Source organism: Eublepharis macularius, chromosome 4 (assembly GCF_028583425.1).
Source record: "Eublepharis macularius isolate TG4126 chromosome 4, MPM_Emac_v1.0, whole genome shotgun sequence".
NCBI classification, from domain to species: domain Eukaryota; kingdom Metazoa; phylum Chordata; class Lepidosauria; order Squamata; family Eublepharidae; genus Eublepharis; species Eublepharis macularius.
The window spans coordinates 168,176,666-168,198,994 of record NC_072793.1 but is presented as its reverse complement, the minus strand read 5'-3'; the positions used below and the strand labels follow the sequence as shown (position 1 = coordinate 168,198,994).

The 22,329-nt window shown below is 44.6% G+C and overlaps 1 protein-coding gene across 1 annotated transcript; it reads right to left on the bottom strand.

The window, feature by feature from the left end:
- Positions 1-5,363: 5,363 nt before the first annotated feature.
- LOC129327158 (zinc finger and SCAN domain-containing protein 31-like) lies at positions 5,364-11,717 on the bottom strand. Its single transcript, XM_054975634.1, has 3 exons — positions 10,835-11,717; positions 8,310-8,421; positions 5,364-7,449 (listed from the first exon to the last, which is right to left on the bottom strand). Exons 1-3 carry the CDS (start codon positions 11,615-11,617, stop codon positions 6,800-6,802), a joined length of 1,545 nt encoding a protein of 514 aa, XP_054831609.1. The 5' UTR covers positions 11,618-11,717; the 3' UTR covers positions 5,364-6,799.
- Between the last annotated feature and the right edge of the window lie 10,612 nt (positions 11,718-22,329).

The following is a 22,329-nucleotide window of genomic DNA, read 5'->3' as shown; positions in this document are numbered from 1 at the left end:
CGAGCTCCTAATAAAGAGAAAAATTCTTTAAAATTGGTTAAGGAACAGGTAATACAATAAGGCTGCCTTTCTTTTGTTCTTTGGAAAGCTGCTTAGCATTTTGGGGCTAGAATCTGGGAGACTCTGCCAAGGAAGCTCACTTGGTGATCTTGGGCCAAGTAACTCCCTCTCAGCCTAACCTACTTCACAGGGTTGTTGTTGAGGATAAAATGGAGGAGAGGAGAATGGTGAGCTCCCCACTGGCAAGAAAAGCGGCAGAGAAAGATTTACATAAAATCCATTGCTGCGAAGGGCAAGAGGGTGGGAAGGGATTGTCCTGTATCCGTGGTCTGTATCCCAGGGAACTCCGGAGCTTCCCCAAAAGCATCTCATGGAGCTCCTTAACAACAAGATCAGTTAAAAGTAGATAAGTTTCTCTCAAAAACAGCCACTGCGCCATTACAGAACTGTCCTTGCAGGCACATAGCCCGATGTGCAGGCGGCACACGGTCTGCTCACCCCAAGCAACTGTTCTGACTGAATACCTGGCCCCTATATGGACTGAGCATGCTCCCAGAATCCTCTAGCACACACAGATTCTGTGGCAAAGGCTAAACAGATAAAAGCAAGAGGGAGAATTTCCCCTGAGGGTAAACTTGAACTCAGGGCAGGCTTCTAAATTTGTGCTATTTTCCAAGAGCAGAGCATCGATCATTCCTTCCACAGAAGAAGAGCTCCTTGAACAGTTTTGTGTGTACACCTGTGGCTGCAAGTGAAGAACTTTGGGCCAGAAAAGGGAACAGAGGAGGAGATTTCCAGGACCCTTTCTTTTCAAAGCCATGCTGTAGTGTCAGGGGAAGGGCTGTGGCTGAGTGGCAGGCCTCCTGCTTTGCTTGTGGACTAGCCCAAATTCAGTCTTCAGCATCTTCACATGAAGAATCTCAGGGGCTGGGGAACAGGTCTTTCTTCTGTTTCAGACCCTGAAAAGCCACTCTAAAAATACTGAGCTAGACAGCTTAAGGGCCTGACCTGGTAAAAGGCAGATTCATGTTTGTGTGTGTTCACTTCCTGGCTGAAATGCTGACAGAACTTATCTTTCAAGAAGGAAAGCCCTCCTAACCACCACCGAGATCCCACAAACTGCAGGCCACATTTTCCAAATGTCAGTGAAGCAGAAAACATCAGAGAGGCCCTAGTATTCATTTTTTTAAAAAAACAACAACACACAATTTGGAGCAAATTTTGTTTTTAATTTATAAACATTCAAAACCATGTTGTGTTGCAAGAAACTCTGTTCCGTTTGTTCCCACGCATCCTTTAGAATAAAATTACCCTCAAATAGTACATAACACATGAATTGCATTGCTGTGTGAAAGTACCTCTAAGGCCAGGAAGATGCTTTCAGGAGGTTCCTCAGTAGGGAGCAAAAGAGGGGGCCAACCCTTGTCCCAGCACCTTGCACTTGCAGGTATATTGCCTCAGAACATGGAGGTTCTGGTCTGAGATCCCATAATCAATAGCTTTTTGTGGACCTATCCTCCATTAATATGCCTAAGCCTTGTTTTAAGTCAGCGGCCACCTGTCTTGTGGCAATGAGTTCCATAAGTTAAACGTGCATTACGTGGCTTTCTTTTTAACCTTTCTGAAGCAACTGCAAGTCCAAACAAGGGATGATCCTTCCCCTGCATCGTAGTGTTTTCAGAAAAAAACTAATATTTACTCTGTACGCAACATTCAGAACTATACAGCTCAGATCCACATATTTTTCCTAAATTCTTTACCCGCTCATAATAGGAACAACATCAACCCTTTTCTGTTAGTTTTACAGCTTTATTTAGAGGACTCAAATGCACTTGAAATGATCAGAAAAAAATTAGGCTAGCTCCAGTGCCTTTAAGCAAGATAGGCAGAAATCAACTTGTGGAAATTTTCACAGCCTGGAGCCTGATCTGCCTGCTAACGGCTGTAGCGATAGGAACCAAAAGTCACCAACCCCTGGTTTTGGTTGGCCAACTTTTCTACCTAACCTTGCTCCCTCTGCCTTTAGCAACCAACTGAATGGCAGAAGGTAATGCTTCTCTCCATCCTAAGAGGAAAAAAATCTGCAAATCAAGCCGCCATTTCGGGCAGAAGAACAATATGGACTTTTGTATTTCATTAGCTAGCAACAATGGGGTTGTGTGTGGAAATCTGATAGTCTTCGAGGTGCCAAAACCCTTTTTCTGTTTGCTCTCTACAAAGCCAGGAAAAGGTTTTGAGTGGAAGACCTGCTCAGTTTAATATGTAGGTTAAACAATTTTCAGTCCACACAACAGTAAGGGGGTGGGGGAATCGAGGTTAAAATGGCTGATATATCTCCCAGAATCCTTTGTTTCTCACAGTATGTAGACTAAATCTCATCTCCCTTTCTTTTATTGCTACCTGGAAGATGGATCCCCTTTGACCTGAAATTCAAGATCAAACCTAATGCCCAGTTTAAATATTGCTTGTAGATCAACCATCAATAAACAAAAGCGATTTTGCTTTGACTTTATATAAGAAAAAAAAAGATTACCCCAGGAACTGATGAAGCACTTAAGAAAGGAATATTGCATATGGTAGTATGGAACAAAGAATTTCTGGGGTGGGGAGAAGGTTTAGGTAGGAACACTCTAAAGAAACATCCCACATCATTTTGACAATTAGATTCATAGAGTACCTGGTGTTGTCTGCAAAGAAGTTGAGCTGAGATTCAGCATCGCACCATTGGATCTCCTGATAGCAGTTAAACCCTACCCTTACACTAATAGGGACATTTATGAATATGGCAATATCACAAACCCCTTCTATTCATGTGCTCTGAGCACAAGACTTGCTGCCTGGCCAGGCAAAATGGACCCCAACCTGGCCGGAGTTGGAACAAGTACTGGAATGTGAGCGGCAGGCAAGACTGACTAGCTGCCTCATGCCCTAGAAAAGGCCATCAATCACCTTTTTAATGTATAGTTCTGACCAGATATGCTCAATCAAGCCTCTCCCCAGTTTATTGTCTCCCCTCTGAAGACAGCCATTAAATTACTGTTCTTGGGGCAGAAGACGTAATCCTGTCCCAGAGTACATTTCACAGAATAATTGGACTGCCCTGCCATGTGCTCAGTGTGTGTTCAGGACCCTTCCATGCACCCTCAGACTACATCTAAGCCCTCCTCTCCTCCTTCCATGAGACACTGGCCATCCTTGCTGCTGCTTCCATAGACCTTCTTCGTTCCCTGGACTAGTAAACCCTCTCCTGAATCTCTCTCTTCCTCACTGTTTTCCTAGTTAGTCTCGTGTGTGTGTTGTGTGTATTTTGTGTGCAATTGCTTTTTACTGCTCCTTTAATAAAAACCATTCCTGTTGAACACCCACCTATTTATCAGAAAGTCCTCTAAGGGATCAATCCTGGTATACATTGGTGGAGATCCAGCTAATTACCCCCTCTTGCTGCCTCTCCTTGAATGCTCATTCTCCCAACTCACAAGGAGACCCACCCATTTAGGGGAATGCTCCCAAAGGCTAAAAGATCATAGTAAGATTTTGCCCCCTTGATGCTTCCTTATAGAACTGTAGCTTGGCGGACTGGTAACACAGGCTCATGACCAATTACCAGAATTTCCTGTGTCTGACAATTTGACATTTAAACTCAAGAGAAGAATGAACAAAAGCACACACCCCCCATACATGGTTTTGAATGAAGTGCCAAAACAAATCTAGGAGGGAATACGTTAATCAGATCTATGTGTAGTCAGTGCTCAGATAGGAGATGGTCTAGAAGGCTTTCATGTCAGAAAGGCAGCTGTCACTGTCATTAAGAATAAACCCAAGTCCTTTCAGACTAGATGCTGCAAGACATCGTATAAAGGCCTCAATGGTGCCTGCTGCATCTCTGCATGATTCCTTGTACTGGCCCTTGCTTCCTCTGCAGACAGGTAATTTTGCTGCATTTCATCAGAGGGCATGAGGGGAACATTCCCTTTCTGCCAATCTGGATGAAGGAGCCAAATTAGCCATTCAAAAGGAGCCAGCGTGTGCTGCCTCTGTGTGCACCGCCACTCTAAGCTTGCTTGCTTCCAATCAGGGCATGTCCAGATCAGTGACTCATGCACAAGGGAGAGGGCTTTTCTGAGACCAAGTAATTCCTTACTCTGATATGTCCATATGGGGAGGGGAATTGACCAATTCTAAATTCAGAAAATATAGGTGTTGGATACCAGAAATTTTGGAAACACTGAAATAGTCACAGATATATTAAAAGGGAGAGTTTGAAGGGTAACTGCAGTACTTTGAGCCATCTTTTTATTGAACCTCTGTGCACACAGTACGTCCAAGGAGGCAGGAAAGAGGCTGTAAATCCACCTCTCTCTCTCAGTGTCTTCAATCCTGCCGCATAAAGCCTGGGTTTTTGCACACCCTGAAATGACAGTCGACTCCCAGGGAAAAGAGAGGGGCTTTTTTCTGAACTGATCTGCATGGAATAGTGCTGAAATCATACCAATATCTAGCATACAATTCAAGGACAGTTAAAACCAAGGAAGGGGAGAGGGGAAACACATCAGTCCTGGCACCCTGTATTCTGTGATTTGGGAATCCTATGAATCTCATTTTTAAAAAAAAAAGATTCTGGCCATCATGACTACAAAGACAGGCTTTAAAATATGTGTTGAAATCTCTGAGATCAGAGGATTTCCAGACTGGCTAAGGCTGGGGAAGGAGAAGACAGACCAGAGATGCAGGTTCTGTGCCACAAACTTGCTGCCCCTTCCCCAAGATTAGCACAATCAGAATAAATTACACCAATGGATAAAAACGTGGTTTTAAAAGTTTACAGTATCCAGCTCTTCTGGGTACAGAGTGGGGAGAGTTTGGGAACACACACTCCTCTTCCTCACTCTGTGTTCAGACTAGACTCACCTGGTTCCTCTGCACAGGAAAAAATCCACAGGCATAGAAAACTAGCATGTCAAGGTTTTACCCAAGCAGTGGCCCTGACAAACTAGTTTTCTGTATGCAAGGATTGGGAAGGGGAGGAGTTATATGGACAAGCAATCAGTCATGCAAGCCCAGACTGAAGCTAAAGTTGAAACAGGAGTTATCCTCTTGATGAGACCTTATGATTAAGATCCTGGCAAAGAAATGTACCTAAATTCTCAAATAAGGGGGCAGTTCCCTGGGAGGGGTGGGGGGAAGAAGGGTGGAAAATGCTTGAAAAGGGGAAGTGCAAACTTCCTGGAAAAGAGAAGATCCTGCATCAGGCAAAGCCAGAATTGCTTTTCTCCCAACAGCTGAGGTTTATTACAGCAGCCACCCAAACTACTAAGCTAAACCACAGATACTTGGGGGTGGGGGGGGGCGTGTGTGTCTGTCTGAGAGCGAGAGACCTTGAAGCACATCTCCAATTGTAAATTCATAAAATATATGCCTTGGATACCAGAAATTTGGAGAATGCTGAAGCAGTCACGGAACTTGAAGCCCCCTTCCCTGACAGGGTGGTTTAAAGAGACAGTCCACATTCTAGTTCTTTCCTAATGCCGAGACTGGATCTGCATCCCCCACCAATCCTCAGCATGCTGAATAAACCCAGACTGCGTATTTGGATTCTGTGTGCTCGTCACTGGCAAGATGGCCCGCTGAGGGTTGGGGAGGCTCGGAAGACACAGCAACTTTGGAGTGTCCCGGTGCAGAAGATTGTCAGCTCTCACCCTGGAGAGGGACAAGAGGAGGGGTGAGCATGTGGGTATGAGGTGGGGCAAAAGATCTGCATTACTGCAGGTCTCTGGTTTGATCCTTGGCATCTCCAGCTATAGGATATCAAGTCGCAGGTATCAAGTCACATCTTCTCCGGCCCGAGAGCTGTTACGAGTTGGAGCCGGACAGAGTTAGTAGTGGATTGACAGTCTGACATGGTATAAGGCAGCTTCATAGGCTCAAAGGCAATTCTAGATAAATGACCCTCACAGCCAGGGATGAGCTGAATGCAGGTGACTTGCGCTCCATTTACGTATAGACTGGTTGGGCAGCTCCCCTTCAAGAGACATTAAGTCGAAATTTCAAGCAAATTGGAAGCCAAGGAAGCTTGTAATGCGAGTTCCGCTAGCCACAACCTCCCAGGAAAGCAAAGAGATGCTTAGCCAAGGCAACAGAGAATTGGTATATTTAGAGGGTGAGCTGTGACCTGGATTCAAATCCTCACTCAGCCATGGTGAAGCTCACTGGCTGATATTCAGTCTAGTTCTAAGCTACCGCAGAGGCTTGCTATGAAGATAAAATGCAGGTGAAGAAAACCACACAACACTGTCGGTGTTTCTTGGGGGGGAAGGGCAGAACCAGATCTGGCACTGGAAATTGAATCTGTCCCTTTCCATAGTCCTATATGATCCCTTAGTGCTCAACCAGGTGCGTATATTAACATGGTAATCCTTGCTAGTAACGCTGAAAGATAGGCAAGCCTCATTATTCCCAGTGTTATACGGTGCTGAGAGAAAGCAGGGGAGACCCAGGTTCAAATTCCCATTCAGCCATAAATCTCACAGAGGCCAGTTTCTCTTTCTCTCCACCTAACCTACCTCACGGAGACGTTGTGAGTATTAAATTGAGAAGGGGAAAACCACATACTTCTCTGTGAGTCCCCTGGAGGAAGATAAAAATGTGATACATAGGTAGTCTGTGGGGAACCTGTTTTTTTCACCTCACATAGAACCTACTGTGGCAAGCGATGGTCTACCACTGCCTCAACAGGTTACCTTTTCATGCCATTTTAAACCATCTCTTCCTTTCTTCCTTTCCAAAAAACGTATTTCCTCTTTCAGTGATGGTGCTTGATAAAGTTGGAATTGTCACTGAATCTTTTCCCGCAGACCGAGCACTCGTACGGCTTCTCGCCTGTGTGGATCCTCTTGTGGACGATGAAATTGGAGTAGTCATTGAACCGCTTCCCACAATCCAAGCACTTGTACGGCTTCTCACCCGTATGGATCCGCTTGTGCCTGGTGAGGCTCGAACCGGTGTTGAACCCTTTCCCGCAGTACGAGCACTTGTACGGCTTCTCCCCGGTGTGCACCCTCTGGTGGATCAAGAAGGCAGCCCTGCTGACAAAGCTCTTCCCACAATCTGAGCAGTTGTACCACCTCTCCCCTGAGTGGGTTCTCTCGTGCGCTATAAGGTTCGACCGCCGCCGGAAAATTTTCCCACACACATGGCAGGAGTTGTCTCTCTCACTGAGCAGGTTCCTCTGCTGCAAGACGCTCTCGTCCAAGTCCTCATAGGTCCCCAGCGAATTTATGAATTGACCCACTTCCTTCTCCAAGCGGTTCTCGTACAGGCTTTCTGAAGTTTCCCCCTGATCTGAACAGATGGCGATGTTCTGTTCCACTCGACCTGGCAGCATCCAAGATGGGGACAGACCCCCTGAGCTTTCCGACAGGTTTTTTTCCTTCCTGCACATTTTCTCCTCACCTGCAAGAAGGAACACAAGCATGCCCATAGGAATGACTCTCTCCCTTTTACCAAGGAGGGGATCCTAACACGAGTATTTGGCCCAGTTCTCAAGGGAAAGGTGATCTTGTGTCTGGGGTTGTACCGTTTCAGACTTCACCAGACTGAACGCTGTCTGTAAGAAACACAAAAATCCCTGCACATAGAAAATTAGTATGCATATCTAGTAGTTTTAGCCTACCCTGTCCTTGACCTGCTAATTTTCATTAAGCAGGGATGTTTTCATTTTGTACAGAGAAGTATTCAATCTTAACGCTCCAGAAAAAAGACCTGCATATAGAAAACTAGCTCATCAGGAAACAGGCTTGGCTTCTCTCCCTGACATGCTAGTTCTCTTTGTGCAAGGAATGTCTGAAGACATTAACAAGATTCCCACCTGCAGTCTGAAGTGATATACCCTGGACACTGCAAACTGGACACTCTATCTTTCCAGGAGAAGAGGTACCAAAATTCATGGGAGCCACAGACCAAACTCAAAAGAAAGAAATGATTTATGAGCCATGGAGAAACCAACCCCAGATATATTTTAGCATCGCCCACTATTCTGGTTTTACTGGGACTCTACATGCAGGGTGAGGGAATGATCCAGTTGGATCCCACTGCAGAATTACGTGCCGATAGTGGCATCCTACAAGCAGATCATCCATGGCTCAGCAAGAAATGACCAATTTAGAGACTATGGAAGGCTGAGATCTCCTTCTTTTAGACCTCACTGACGTGCAGGACCATCAGCTTCCAAGTATCAGGATGCAAAGGAACCCTTGCTGGTGTTCCTTTTGTTTCTCAAGAACCAAGCAACTCTGACAATAGCAAAACCTTACCCAAGAAGGAGACTCCTGCATCACTCTCCTGTTTCAGCCCCCCGAAGTGCAGCCTCTGCCAGGAGTCCAGTGGTGTCTTCTGGGCTGGGCCTTCCTCAAACGGAGACGTCACCTGCAATGGCAGAACCAGGCAGAATGTTTCAGGTGGGCAGCTGTGTTCGTCTGCAGCAGAACAGCAAGATTCAAGTCCAGAGGCACCTGGACAAGATTTTCACAACAGGAGCTTTCGAGAGTCACAGCTCCCTTCGTCAGAGACCACAGAAGGTGTGGACCTGTGTCCGCTTAGCCAGGCCACACCTGAGCAAGGAAATGGCACAGACTGAGCCCAGGATCTTCTGCATGGAAAGCAGCCACACTTTCTGGACTATGGCCTCTACTAAACAAAGCTAACACATCTTGAGTGTTGAGACCAGAGGTGCAGCCCAGAGTTATCTACCCAAATATCAGCAGCTGATCCTCACAGTCCAAGCCACAGTGGTATTTCTCAGCCCAGCACTCCGTGGCCCTTTTCTCTTTAAGCAGGAAAGGGCAGGGACTGAACCTGGGACCTTCCAAATGCAAAGCAAGAGCTGTACCACTGGGGGGGGTGCCAACCTCCAGGTGGAGCCTGGTGATTGTCCATAATTACAATTGATCTCCAGACGAGAGAGATCAGTTCCCCTGGAGAAAGTGGCTGCTTTGGAGGGTGGACACTATGGCAATATAACACACTGAGGTCCCTCCCCTCCCCAAACCCCACCCTCCTAAAGTTCCATCCTGAAATCTCCAGAAATTCCCCAACCCAGAGCTGGCCACCCTACATATCATTAAACTATAGACTCTACCTATGTTCAGCTGAAGACTGGCCTTGCTAATATGGGGAACCCTATTCCCCCCTCCTTATTGTGGGCTCCAACCCCCACACCACCTCACCACCAGGCCCACCCCCTCCCTTCCACCATCTTCTCTCCATAGGTGTTGTGTACTATTTGGAGTTGTTACGGCAATTCAAAACAGCCCTCCAAATTGAGAGGACTGGGGGAGGGCTATTTACCTCAACATGTCACAGTTATTTGTGGGGGGGGGGGGGCATTTACTCCAATTTTTTTTCAATCAAAATTCTTATTTTTTTTCTCCAATCCTAGAGGTTCCTCCAGGTTTGAAGAGCTGTACATGATAGTTGTGGCTGGCCCTGCTGTGTGGATTTGGTGGCTGTCTGCACGGAGGCCAGACCTCTACTGTTAGATACAGTGACCAAATAGAAGATTCTGGTATATACATCGATGCCGTCTTCCACCAGTGGGTGAAACCCTTTTTGTTTGTTTTGCTGGGTGTTTCCCCAGTAATCCCCCCTTCTTGATCTGTTTCTAACTGTTCATGTTTATGTATTTTATTGTATTGTCTGTGTATTTTAATTTGGTTTTAACTGATGGAATGGTGATTTGCTTGACTTTAGTGGTTTTTAAGATATGACTTTACTATGTATGTTTTTAATCTATTAACCAGCTTGGTGGCCTTGATGAGGGCAGAAAGCTGGGGTACAAGTTTTGTAAATTGAAAAAATACACCACCTCTAGTGGCAAAGCTAGTGTGGCAAAGCGATCAGAGTGTTAAACTAGGATCTGGGATATCCAAGTTTGAATCCTCACTCTGCCATGGAAGCTAGCTAAGTGTGTTTGGTCCAGTCAGACACTCACCCTAACCTACCTCACAAGGTTGTTGTGATGAAACAGAGGGAAGGAGAATGATGTAAGCTGCTTTGGTCTCCATTAGAAAGAAAGACAACATAGAAATGAAGTAAAATAAATAAATAATGAAATATATGTCTCTCTCAAGATCATCACAGGTAATGAGACAAAAAAGAAATCACTACCACTCATTGGCATAGCACAAACCTAACAGTACATGTTCCCCTGTTGTGTATGGCATAGGGCCAGATTATGGGGCTTCAGCTGCTTATTTATTGCACCTTAAATCTCCACAAATCTTCACAGTTTTTATGCTCACAAGGTTTAATGTTTTGCCTCCAGTCGTCCTTCATGGCAGATTCTCGAGAAATCCTCATCAGGAAAGATTCTGCTCATGTTCCTGAATATCTGTCTGCTTTATTGTAATTTTTATGAGTAGAGGAACTCTTTAATCAGTCCTCATTTATATAAGTTTAAAGGTTACTCTGACAAGCGGCTAATTTATATCTTTTGCCAACCAGAATCCTTATATTACTAATCAAGTAGCAAGGTTTCTCCTGGCTGCTGTGAGGCTCTGTGCTGATTGTGTATAATTTCCTTTTTCTCTGTTCCTTAGAGTTTATTATTATTTATTTGTGTTATTCTTGATGTTGTGTCACTTAGTTATGTAACATTTAGTGTTTTTTTACTTTTGATTGCAATTAATGCCTAATAATGGTTTTTGTATTGTATGGTAAGTTGCTGTAGGGCAGCTAAAACAGGTGCCCCTTTGCACCCGTATGAAGTTGCTTTCTACCAAGAGAGGCCATCTAGCCCGGAATGCTCCCCAACTCATACTGGCATGGTGATCTTTCTCACCTGCTCCTCCTGAATCTCATCCTCTTGCTGTCTCAGCAGGAAGTCTTCTGCCAGGATCACTGCCTGGGCACAAGTCTGGGGGCTGCATTCCCCAATCCAGCTCTGCATGCCTGGGGGCAGAATGGCCAGGAACTGCTCCAGGATCACCAGTTCCAAGATCTGCTCCTTGGTGTGTCTCTCGGGCTTCAGCCACTGATGGCAGAGTCTCCGGAGATGCCGGCAAGCCTCTCGGGGTCCCTCGGCTTCCTGGTAGTCAAACTGCCTGAAAAGCTGGCATTCAACATATGAATTGACAGGCTCCTCAATCAGGACCTCCCCCTTGGCTTTCTTACAATCTGTCTTGTCTTTGGCTACCAGACTTTCCTTGGCTGAGGGAGCATTTATACTGAGGCCAGGTAGGAGCTGAGCACCTCTGGGCAGCTGGCTGGAGTTCGCTGTCCCCACAAAAGAGGACCGAAAAGCCAAAGTATTGTTTCTCGGAAGAGGCCCCAGGATCTGTGGGCTTTCCCTTTCTGAGTTTGGAGTCTCCACGGCCTTCAGGAACTCCTGCAATTGAGATTCCCACCGCTGTTGCAGACCCTTGCGTTGCTCCTGAGTCACTTCCTCCGGTACGGTCCTTTCCCAGAAGTCCCGGATGTTCTCGGAACGGATGAGGCGAGGGTCTTTTCCTCCACCCTTCCCTGGCTCGGGGACCACTGGCCTCTGCCCCTCTGTTTTCATCCTCTTCCCTTGCTCTGCCCGCAAGAGACCTGGGGCCGAAGAATCTGCATGTTCTGTAGCCATTTCCTTGCACAGGGCAAAACCAGCTGGAATTGAGTCAGTCAGTCCTGTGTGTGCTGCTGACAAACTCCCAAAAGGCAACGAGACAGATGAAGATAGGTACTTCCAAATGACAAGTATGACTACGACTTCTCCCTGAATGAACGACAGGAATCAGAGAGAACCTAGAATGGCCAAAGATTCTCTGAGTCGAAGTCACATCTCAAATCTTCAGAATACCCTCACTTAATAACAGGGCCTTTTGCACATCTGGTGATACTTTGCTAAACAGTTGTAATAAAGTTCAAAATGCTCCACATATTTTAACTTGCACAACAATCCTTTAAAGTGGGTCAGTTCTGTTCTTTCTCTGTTGAAGATTATCTGCTCCTGTGCTTTAAATGGCAGCTTGATTTTTAGGAAAGCCCACAGGCATTCCAAAAGGCTACAGCTCTCTCCCACGGCATGCCCTAGAACCTCTGGTATTCAAAGGTACACTGTTCCTAAATATGGAGGTTCTCTTCTCACTTATTGTGACTGATAGTGAAAAAAGAGCTCAGGAAAGTTAGTTTTTAAATTTTACTTCCACATCTTGTGGCACTGAATTCCACAAGTTAATTATGCATTATGGGAATAAATGCTTCTGTTGCGCATCCTGATTCAACTGCCCATTGCTGGACAACTCTTCTAACCCTGTTCACATGTTACAGTGGAATGCATGTACATCCTGCCTCTATGTGCATCCATCTAAGAAACAGCCACCACATATTCACTTTATGAATGAAACTGGGGACTAACAAAATTTGTGGTAGGGTATGAACTTACATGAGCCACAGCTCACTTCTTCAGATACCTGAAGAATGGATAAATATGGAGTCTCAATCAAATGTTCAGCTGTACACATGTTGAATATAACATGAGAATTACTTGATGCACATATAAAGAAAAACCAAGGGTAGAGAACACAGATTATATATGCATTTACTGTAACCTGAGAACAGATATTCTATGTCCTAATATTATGAGAGAAGAAAAAGTTGTCTCTATCCACTTCGACTAAACTTTATAAACCTTTATCATGCCCCAGCTTGCTCAGTTTCCCTCTAAAGGTGAGAAAAAAACCCAGATCCTTCTTCAGCCTTTCTTCAGAGGGAAGGCATTTTGAGAATTTTAATTTCTATGCCCTGCACTGTTTCTAGTGTTGCAATATCTTTTTTTGAGATATGACTACCAGAACCGTATACAGAATTGCACCGTAGCTCTCGAAAAGGGCATTACGACACTGGCCGTTTTATTTCGAGTCCTTTTCCTAACGATCTCTGAATTTGCTCTTTTTTGCCCCCACGTACGTGACACTTTCCACCCACCACAACCCTGAAATCACAGACAACACAGACAGACGCGCACACCCCAATCGACTTATCTATGAAGTGAGGACTTTCGATTTTGCCCCTAGACTGCAGGTGAAAATTTTCATGGCGTGGAAGAAAAACTCAACCACCTACTGAACCCTGCAGCTCCGGCCGCCGTTAAAGGCACAGCTACAGACACTGTCTGTTAAGTTGGCAACCTCAGAGTTTGCTCGGCAAAGGTTCGTGTTTCTCGCCTATTTTGCACCCTCCTCCCCAGATTCCCCCCCACCTCCCTCCAAGGGGATCATTTCCCCTCCTGCACCCAAGTGCACTTTCAACTCACCTGATTTCTCCTCCTAGAAGCCTGGAAGAATCTTCTAACCAGAGTCTGGGAAATTCAAAGGCCAGTTTCCCACGGTAGGCGGGGTAGGAAGTGACTTCAAGTGTTTACATCCCGTCCTTCCCCCACAACATCCGGTCCTCTCTAGGAGAAAGAAGCTCTTGTTAAATTTAACCCTTTTAAAGGCCCCCAGAAATCAATGCGTTTTTTTTTAGAGGTATGCTTTTCGAAAAATGTGAACCATAGACTTGCCAAGCCTGAAGAAAAAATGTTCTATTCTTTAAATGTATGGAAACAGGCAGATACATAACATCCCATAAAGGGACAGGACATGTACAGTACAATCCTAACCAGAGTTGTGTGTGTTATGTGCCGTCAAGTCGTCTCGAACCTATGGCGACCCTATGAATGAAAGACCTCCAAAACGTCCTATTATTAACAGACTTGCTCAGATCCTGCAAACTGGAGGGCGCGGCTTCTTTTATCGAGTCAAGCCATCTCGTTTTAGGTCTTCCTCTTTTCCTGCTGCTTTCCACTTTTCCTAGCATTATTACCTGGAGTAACTCGGTTTAGGATTGCGCTGTTATTCTCCAGGCTTGCTGGCAGCTCTACAAACCTATAATGCTGATTTTTTTGTGGAAAACCCTCTTCACAATCTTATATTTTCTGGATGAGAAAATGAATCTAGTTGCGCTTATATGAAGCTGCTAAAAGAGAACCTTTTAACTAGATGCTCCCGGGGGCTGAATTAGGGACCTTTTATACGTGAAACATACCACGGAGATCCTGCTTTATATTATTGAGTGAGAACATCTAGCACAGTCTTCTCTGGTCTGGCTGGCAGCAGCTCTCTGGGGTCTCAGGCAGAGAAAGGACTTCCCAACTCCTGAGATCTTTTTAATGGATAAGAGCCAAGCTACAAGTGACGCTTTACACAGGTTGGACACTTGTCAGCTTCCCTCAAGTTTTGATGGGAAATGTAGGCGTCCTGGTTTTACAGCTTGGCTCTCCATTACAGCTGCAAGACCAGGATGCCTACATTTCCCATCAAAACTTGAGGGAAGCTGACAAGTGTGGGGACACAGATTGAACCTGGAACCTTCTGTATACCCTTCAGGGGCTCTGCCTCTGAGCCACAGCCCCATCAAGAGAAAAAATAATACATGAAATTGCCTTGTGCAGGCTTGCTACTAATATTATGGTGAGGTTATTATTTTACTTGTATATAATTTTTGTGGATTAATAATGGCATTATTATTAATATTATTATTGAATTCTAATTATGGCATGTTTAAACAACAGCCATAAATCTATTAATGGAGGAGTTGCGCATATCATATATCTGGCTGTAGCAACAGATAATAGTTCTGATTAGTAGTATTTATTTATTTATGTCATTTATAGTCCGCCTTTCTCGCTGAGACTCAAGGCGGATTACAGTGTGTGAGATTAGTACAATCAGTATCAAGGACATTTCCATACAGTGTCAAGGACATTTCCATAGACAATACCATAGGATAAATAAAATACAAGTTTACAAAGATATAGCATTAGCAAGGATCCAATACAGAGTTGAAGAATTGCTGAAACAGAACATAATCAATTCTAGGACTGACATTAGTAGCATTGCTGGCTGATGCCCTGCCATCAGACACTCTGTAAAAAAAAATTCAGAATCTCCTCGTATTTTCAGCCACCTTGTGGATAAGGGAAAGCACTGGAAATCTTTTGTTAGAAATATTACCAACTCAGCAGACACACTCCCCGCTATTCCCTTATACTTTGACAAGCATAAGCCAAAATATAAAGAACTGTGGCTCAGTGGCTCCGTTTTGCATGCAGAGGTTCCTGGTTCAATAACCGACTTCTCCAGGTTGAAAAGGATAAGGAAGGAAGTGATGTGAAAGCACTGCTGCTATTCTGAGTAGACAGTACTGACTTTGATGGACAAAGGGTCCTAATAATTCCAATTTAAGAGAAAGGAAATTGAATCTTAAAGTAAGAATCAATTCACACAATGAGGAAAAGCATAAAATTGAACAGCAAAGACTATATGCATCTGAACGTAAGCAAATCAAACAGCTATAAATACAGTTCTCTTTCCACAAATCTCAAAACATCGTCATGCAGTTCAAAAAATTTTGTTTCAGGGCTTCAGGAAGGGTATGATTTCCATTATCCCAAAATTTCAGGAGTGTTCCTATCGTTCCAGAAATCTGTTTCTGTGACATTTTTCAGGTCCAAGCACCAGAAAATCATGCTGTTTAAAAAAGAAATGAAATAGTGAATTTTTGGAGCCCCTGCTCCTCTGGAGGAAGATGGGAAGAGAAAAAGAGCACATGCTCCCCAGCTCGGCAGCGGCACCTATGATCCACTGCAGTAGAATCAGTTTCAGGTGGATAGGTGTGCTAGCCTGCAATAACAGAATAAAACTTGAGTCCAGTAGCACTTTAAAGACCAGCATAAGTCAACACTCATTCAGCCTGTTTTTGAAGACCTCAAGGCCCAAACTACTCCCAAGTTTCTCAGCCCTTCCAATGCGGGGCTCCTGAACTGATTACCAGGGCTTCCATTCAGGTGTTCCTCACAGCCATGAAGCAAGGGGGCCTTGAGGGGGCAGTTGCTGCATCTGGGGAGTGTTTGGGGAGTTATAGGGAACTGTGCTTCCCTCCCCCAGAAAGGATTGTGGACTTGATAATACTTCCCTCCTCCTAATTTCTTGTTCTTGGGTCAGGGGTGTGACATCATAGCCACCATCTTGTCTGCAAACGTAGATTTCTTTTTGCCCAAGCAATATATACAAACTTGCCATTGAAACTGATACCCAAAGAGATAGCTTAGTTCGCACAGAGAGCATAGGGAAATGGGGAAGACTGGCTCTACTGGACAATGATCCCCGCCCCTGAATGGACTTAGAAGTATCCCCAGAGGAATTCAATGCTGAGAGCAGGGGAAGCGGTCAACTCCCCCTTCCGCCTCATACGTGCACAAGAAGACTTTATGAACGATGTAGCCATTTTCTCAATCGCCACATCACTCTAGCATCAAGCCACTCTTCTTGCACTAGTGCACTGGTAATTCCTCAGAAATAGATAGGTTGTATTTTTATATAACTTTAAGGATTTCCATGCTGTAACCCCTAAATTAACTGGGAATTCTTCCTTGATTTAAATGATCACAGTGTGTTACACTCTGCGGAGTAGCTGATGTACAATGATAATTAACTCTTCTGAGAGTACAGAGATCTTCTGCATTATTTACAACCCTTGATTTTGCTAACCAAATCCAGTGGGAAGGTGCGAGCACCAAACTCTGTAACATTGCCATTGATAGCAATATGCACTTGTCTTCCAAACTAACCAGCACATGAGCCTTACACTTTGAAAGCCTTCCCATGATATTATATCCTTTTCACACTATAGTGCCATATCCTAAGGTACTAGTAAATGGGAAATCTCAAGTGGCACACCAAAGGTACACAGACTTACTGTCTCCAAGCAATTAATAGGGATCATAAATCAGAGTATCCCCACTTTCCCACTGCATATCGGAACATCCCAACCTCCAATCAAATTCAATCTAAGTGACTATTTATAACTAAGACATGTACTAAGTGTCCATATTAAATAGTCTAATAATATATGAGTTACCCAGGTATAACGGGAACTCCAGGAAGGGATTCATGTGTGCATCTCTCATGTGTCTTCTTCATCTTATCTTGCACCACCATGTCTGCTCAGGTACTCTTGGTGCCAAATGTTTTTCTAATGCCAAGACCAAAGATTGAAGATCTTTTGGAAAGGCTTACTGGGAAAGGCATCCTAATGGTCTTCTCTTCAGAATAGGTTGCAAGCAGGGCTTTTTTTCTGGGAAAAGAGGTGGTAGAACTCAGTGGTGGAACTCAGGACCGCACAATGATGTCACTTTGGGTTAGCTGGAACAAGGGGGGAGTTTTTAGAAGTTTAAATCGCCCTTGGCCCCACCCCCTGATCTCCAGACAGCGGCATGGAAGGCAATCTAAACTCCCCTGTGTCTGGAGATCAGGGGGCGGGGCCACCGGCCATGTGACCATTTTCAAGAGGTGCCGGAACTCCGTTCCACCACGTTCCTGCTGGAAAAAAGCCCTGGTTGCATGGTCTTCTTACACACCCACACTTATACATGATAGAGAAATCCTAAAGCCATGGTGTTAGTGTAACCTAGACTTAACTGGTGAGTTGGAGAAGCAAATTTCTTCTTCCTATGGAATGTGTAGTGGTCAACATTCCTCTTTTTGCTTATATTTTCCTTGTTGTATTCTTTTTAGTTTTCACTTTAGCAACTGTATGTTTGTAATTTTGACAAAACCTTGTGTTAGAGGTTAATTATTGGCTTTCACATCTGCCTGGTAAATAAGAAATTGTACTCCTGAGTTTGTATGTTGTTGTTCAGTGACATAATCTGGATTGTGATTATGGGTTTATTATTGTTCCTATATACTTCTGTTAGTCTCTTGCCATGAAAACCCCACCAGAGGTTGTCGTAAGTCAACTATGACTTGAGGGCACTCTCCACCACCATTATTCCTGTACATGTTTATCTCAAGTTAGTAAACATTTTTATACCAGAGACAAATTAGTTGTCTAAGTGGTTTCTTTGAAGTTGACCCGATGGAGTTGATTCCCCATAAGATCTAGTTGAAACTTGGGAGGGCTGTAAGATGTCCCTTTCCTGCTAGTTCTTTTCCTCCCAGTAACCAGGGACAGCACTCCACAGGATCCCAGTAGACACTGGAATAAGGTCCTCATGCAGTTTTCACCTAGTGGTATTATTTGGTTTGCACTTTGGATGCACTCAGAGAGGGACACCACTCGAACAAGAACCAGTCTTATTGCACATGAAGCAGTTCATACAGGAGGGAGGCTATACCGATGCTCGGAATGCAGGAACCGCTTCTGCAGCCTCTCACACCTTAATGTCCACAAGAAAATCCACATGGAAGAGAGACCAACAAATGCCCAGAGTGTGGGAGATGCTTCAAGCAGCGATCAGATCTCCCCTTCCTTTCTGCCTGAAAAATGGCTCTTGTTAACTTTTCCGTAGGGAAATGCATGGGACCTAGGAGTTGGAAAAGCAGATGTGGTTATTTAGTGCCTTGAGATGTAGGCAGAAGGGCCTTCATGGGGAAGTTATGTCGGGCAGTGGTTTGGATTAGACTATTGCTTGGCAGAAGGTTTGTGTTCAAATTTTGATTCTTATTTGTCTAAGCATTCTCTAAGCCTAACCTATCTTGTAGCGTGGTTGTTTGGCTACAGTGGGGAATGCGAATGGCATACTAAGCTCTTGAGAGATGGTGTAGAGTTAAGATTTAATACTCTTTTTCTTTTAAGAGTTTCATAGAATTTCATGCTTTATACATATATATTCTTAGAATGAATTAATAGTACAAAGTGCCTTTTTGCAACCCCCTTCTCTTTTTTTCACGTATTGTTCAACTTTTGCTGAAAGCTGTTTTTCAGAGAGAGACAGAACATAACCAACACCGAAAATGTTTCTCTTTTCTCAGTTGCTTAGGAAACTTAAGATAAGGCCACATTCTTTGAGCTACTGTCTCATGAGAAGAGAGGAATAGATACAACAAGAAGAGCACATTCACTGTATCCATAACTCTTGATTCTAAAGTCTGAAAGTCAGCAAAAGTGAGAAATTCAAGTCAGCACTAGGTAGTGACCAAATAAGGGGAATGAAAAGGTTACATTGATCACCAGACTAGTTAGAGAACTGTGTAGTAGACAATCAAAATAACTATAGAGCTCAAATGTATGTAAAGGACCAATTGCAAATTGTTCAGCAGGTAGTTCCTTTCGTACTAGAAAAATGTCTTTAAAACTGCTTGTAAGCTTTATGTTCTTTGGTACACTTAGCTCTTTATTGAAGACGTACCCAATATTGCAATATTCCTTGAAAAGAAGCACTTGTCTGTCTCCTCCTTTTGCTCTGAAGAATCTGGGTAAGGGGCAGAAGGACACAATTTGTGTAACAATGGGCAGGACAAAAATCCCATCTCTGTAGAGATTGCTACTGGGGGAGACCTATTTTCCACCCAGTCTGATATCTGTGGTCAGTGATAATTCTTAACTTTGGATCTGCTGCTGTGTACCAGCCATGAAATGCCACCATTAAATACAAACCCCCTCCTGGTCTTCTCTGACTGGCAGGGCCTTCTGACCTGGGATCATCTTCAGGCAACACTGATACTGAACTAGTGGGCTATGGCTTGAAACCAGTAATGTATGGTGCTGGCCTATCACAACTCAGACTGGTATTTGTTTGTTTGTTTGTTTGTTTTTATAACCTTCCTTTCCCACTGAGACAGGAGACTTTTGTTAGGCAAGAGATGCAAGCTTCCGCACCACAACCCAGCACAAGCCCAATGCCCAAGTTGGCAATTTGTCTCATCTGGCAGTTTTGCCTGAGCCTGTGAAATCCATGAGTTGTTTGTGGTAATTCAAGAGTTAATCTGCTGCTCTGCAGGAGCTAGGCCAGACTGTTGGGGGTGGGGTTAAAACATTATTAAACCTTGATCTCCACAAGGAGGCTGTGTCTGGTCTTTGATCCAACACTGGTCCAAAATTAGGCCCAGATTATAATATATGGCAGCAAAGGTAAACTAATTCCTCTTTGTCCTCTCTCAGAGGGGCATTGATGCAGGGAGAAGCAAAAACTAGAGCAGCAGCCAGCACTACAGGGTAAATTATGATGCAGGCCTCTCTCAAGCAAGAAAATTTGGCAGTGCCCCACTGGCACTCTCCAAGCTGCCCTGTGCCTGTGAGAGAGGTCTGGAGGGAAGAGGAAGGGTGAAAGGAAGACGAGTTTATTACTGGGGTTTTCTGCTTTGAAGAACCAACTACTCAGTTTAGGGCCTTGCCTGAAATTTGCCCAGCAACTGGCTGGTGAGTGTGAGCTCCGCATAAAGACCCAGACAGGAATATATATTTATAAGAATAAAAGGAGGGGAATTACCAACAACTGCAGACCATGGAACATTTTGGGAATAAAACAGTTGTGTTGTCAGAAGGCTGTCCAAATTGGGGTTGGGGTGGGGTGGAGAGACAGTCCCTGGGTTGCCAGGCTCCAAGTGGTAGCTGGATATCTCCCGGAATTACAACTGATCACCAGGTGACAAAGATCAGTTCCCCTGGAGAAAACGGCTGCTTTCAGGGTTGCCAGCACCAAGTTGGGAAATTCCTGGAGATCTGGGGGGAGAAACCTGGAGAAAGTGGGGTTTGGGGAGGGAAAGGATCTTGGCATGGCATAATTCTATACAGTCCACTCCCCCAAAGTAGCCATTTTCTCCAGGTGAACTGCTATCAGTGGCCTGGAGACCAGTTGTAATTCCAGGAGAGCTCCAGCCACTACCTGGAGGCTGGCAACCCTAGCTGCTTTAAAGGGTGGCCTCTATGGCATTATACCATTCTGAGGCCCCTTTGCTCCCCAAACCCTGCCTTCTCCAGTCCCCACCCTCCCAAATCTCCAGGAACTTCCCAACCTGGACTTGGCAACACTAGAGTCCTCAGGCCCCTCATTTTGAGCTTTCTTGAGGTTAGTTAAAACTTTGGATGTTCTTTTGGGTGGGCTTTTTAGTGGTTTGGTTCCTGAGTGGTTGAATTATCGAAATGTACTGAGCATTTGCTTGGCCTAGAAGGTCCCAGTTTTGATCCGTGAACCCAGGCTGCACTTACTCTTACTACTAGCTGAGTGAAACAAAATGAACCGCTGGCCTGATTCATTGGGCTATCTTTATGTTCTGTACGGGGCAGCTTCATTTTGGTGAGGGAATCACATCAGCTGCATATGAGAATTCCTTGGAAGAAGAGTCGTAAAGGGAGGAAGGATCCTGAGGAGAAAAGGTGGCTGAGGAGAAAGGAATCTTCTCTGTCCCAGTGATTAACTTATTTGTTTAGGCTATTTTTATGCTGCCTCTTCAGAGTTCTGATCGAAGCTACATGGCTTACCATTAAAATGTTACAGTATAAAAACAAGCCATTAAAAAAAGCCATTGGACATAAACAGCATAACATGAAAAGCTATCCACAAAACTGAACCAGACCGTTTAAAAGCTGGTAAGATAAAATCTGGTTAAAGAGCTGTGTTTTGACTTGGCACCTAAAGGAAAGAAAAGTCGGTGATCGGCAAGTATACTTTATTATGAATGTGAGGAACTACAATTCCCAGAAGTCCGTGGAAGCCTAAAACAGGTCTACCCAGCATTTTCTGGACATAGATGAATTAAAGAGTGGGTAGGTTTTTTCCCTAGAAAGGGCAGGAAAGTTCAAACTGGAAAAGGATGTGATTCTTTCCCCATGTTTGGGGGAGATCTGATGTATTCTACTTTTCCTCTTTTCCCCTGGTAGGAGGAAGATTTTGGGTTTTGTGTGTCTGCAGAACAGGTGAGTTTAAGATATACTAAAGGGATCTTGGGCAAGAATGAGTGGAAGAAAGAAAGCAGGATAGGCAGGAAGGGGCTGCATTGAGGCTGAGAGCCAAGCTACAAGTGACGCCTGACACAGATTGGACACTTGTCAGCTTCCCTCAAGTTTTGATGGGAAATGTAGGCATCCTAGTCTTGCAGCTGTAATGGAGAGCCAAGCAGTAAAACCAGGAAGCCTACATTTCCCATCAAAACTTGAGGGAAGCTGACAAGTGTCTGAACTGTGTAACGCGTCACTTGTAGCTTGGCTCTGAGGAGGCTGAGAGAGAAGCCCTGACTAAAGAGGGGGTTTCCTGGGGGCAGGGAGGGCTCTCTGGGCCCTCTGTAGTCAACTCCTAGAACCAGAGCGGTGGCAGTCAGTGAAGGCCCTTGCCTGCTCCAGGCCTGATGAGGGACAGGAGGGTGTGTGGGGGGGAGGAGAGAGATCCCTGGGATGGTTGACCGGTCTATGACAAACCTGCTTGGTCCTGCACCATTCCATCACACGAGGTCTGAAATTTTGTTTTATATTTTTATTGCGTCTGTGTGATTCTGACTTCTTCCCTGAATTTCAGGGATAGAAAGACATGATCGG

Bases quoted from the DNA above. Each gene is read 5' to 3' on its own strand.
- LOC129327158 (XM_054975634.1), bottom strand. From the start codon at position 11,617: ATGGCTACAGAACATGCAGATTCTTCGGCCCCAGGTCTCTTGCGGGCA. The intron at 8,422-10,834 runs GTGAGAAAGATC...CTGCCATTGCAG, and splicing joins ATGAGATTCAGGAGGAGCAG to GTGACGTCTCCGTTTGAGGA. The intron at 7,450-8,309 runs GTAAGGTTTTGC...TCCTTCTTGCAG, and splicing joins TGCAGGAGTCTCCTTCTTGG to GTGAGGAGAAAATGTGCAGG.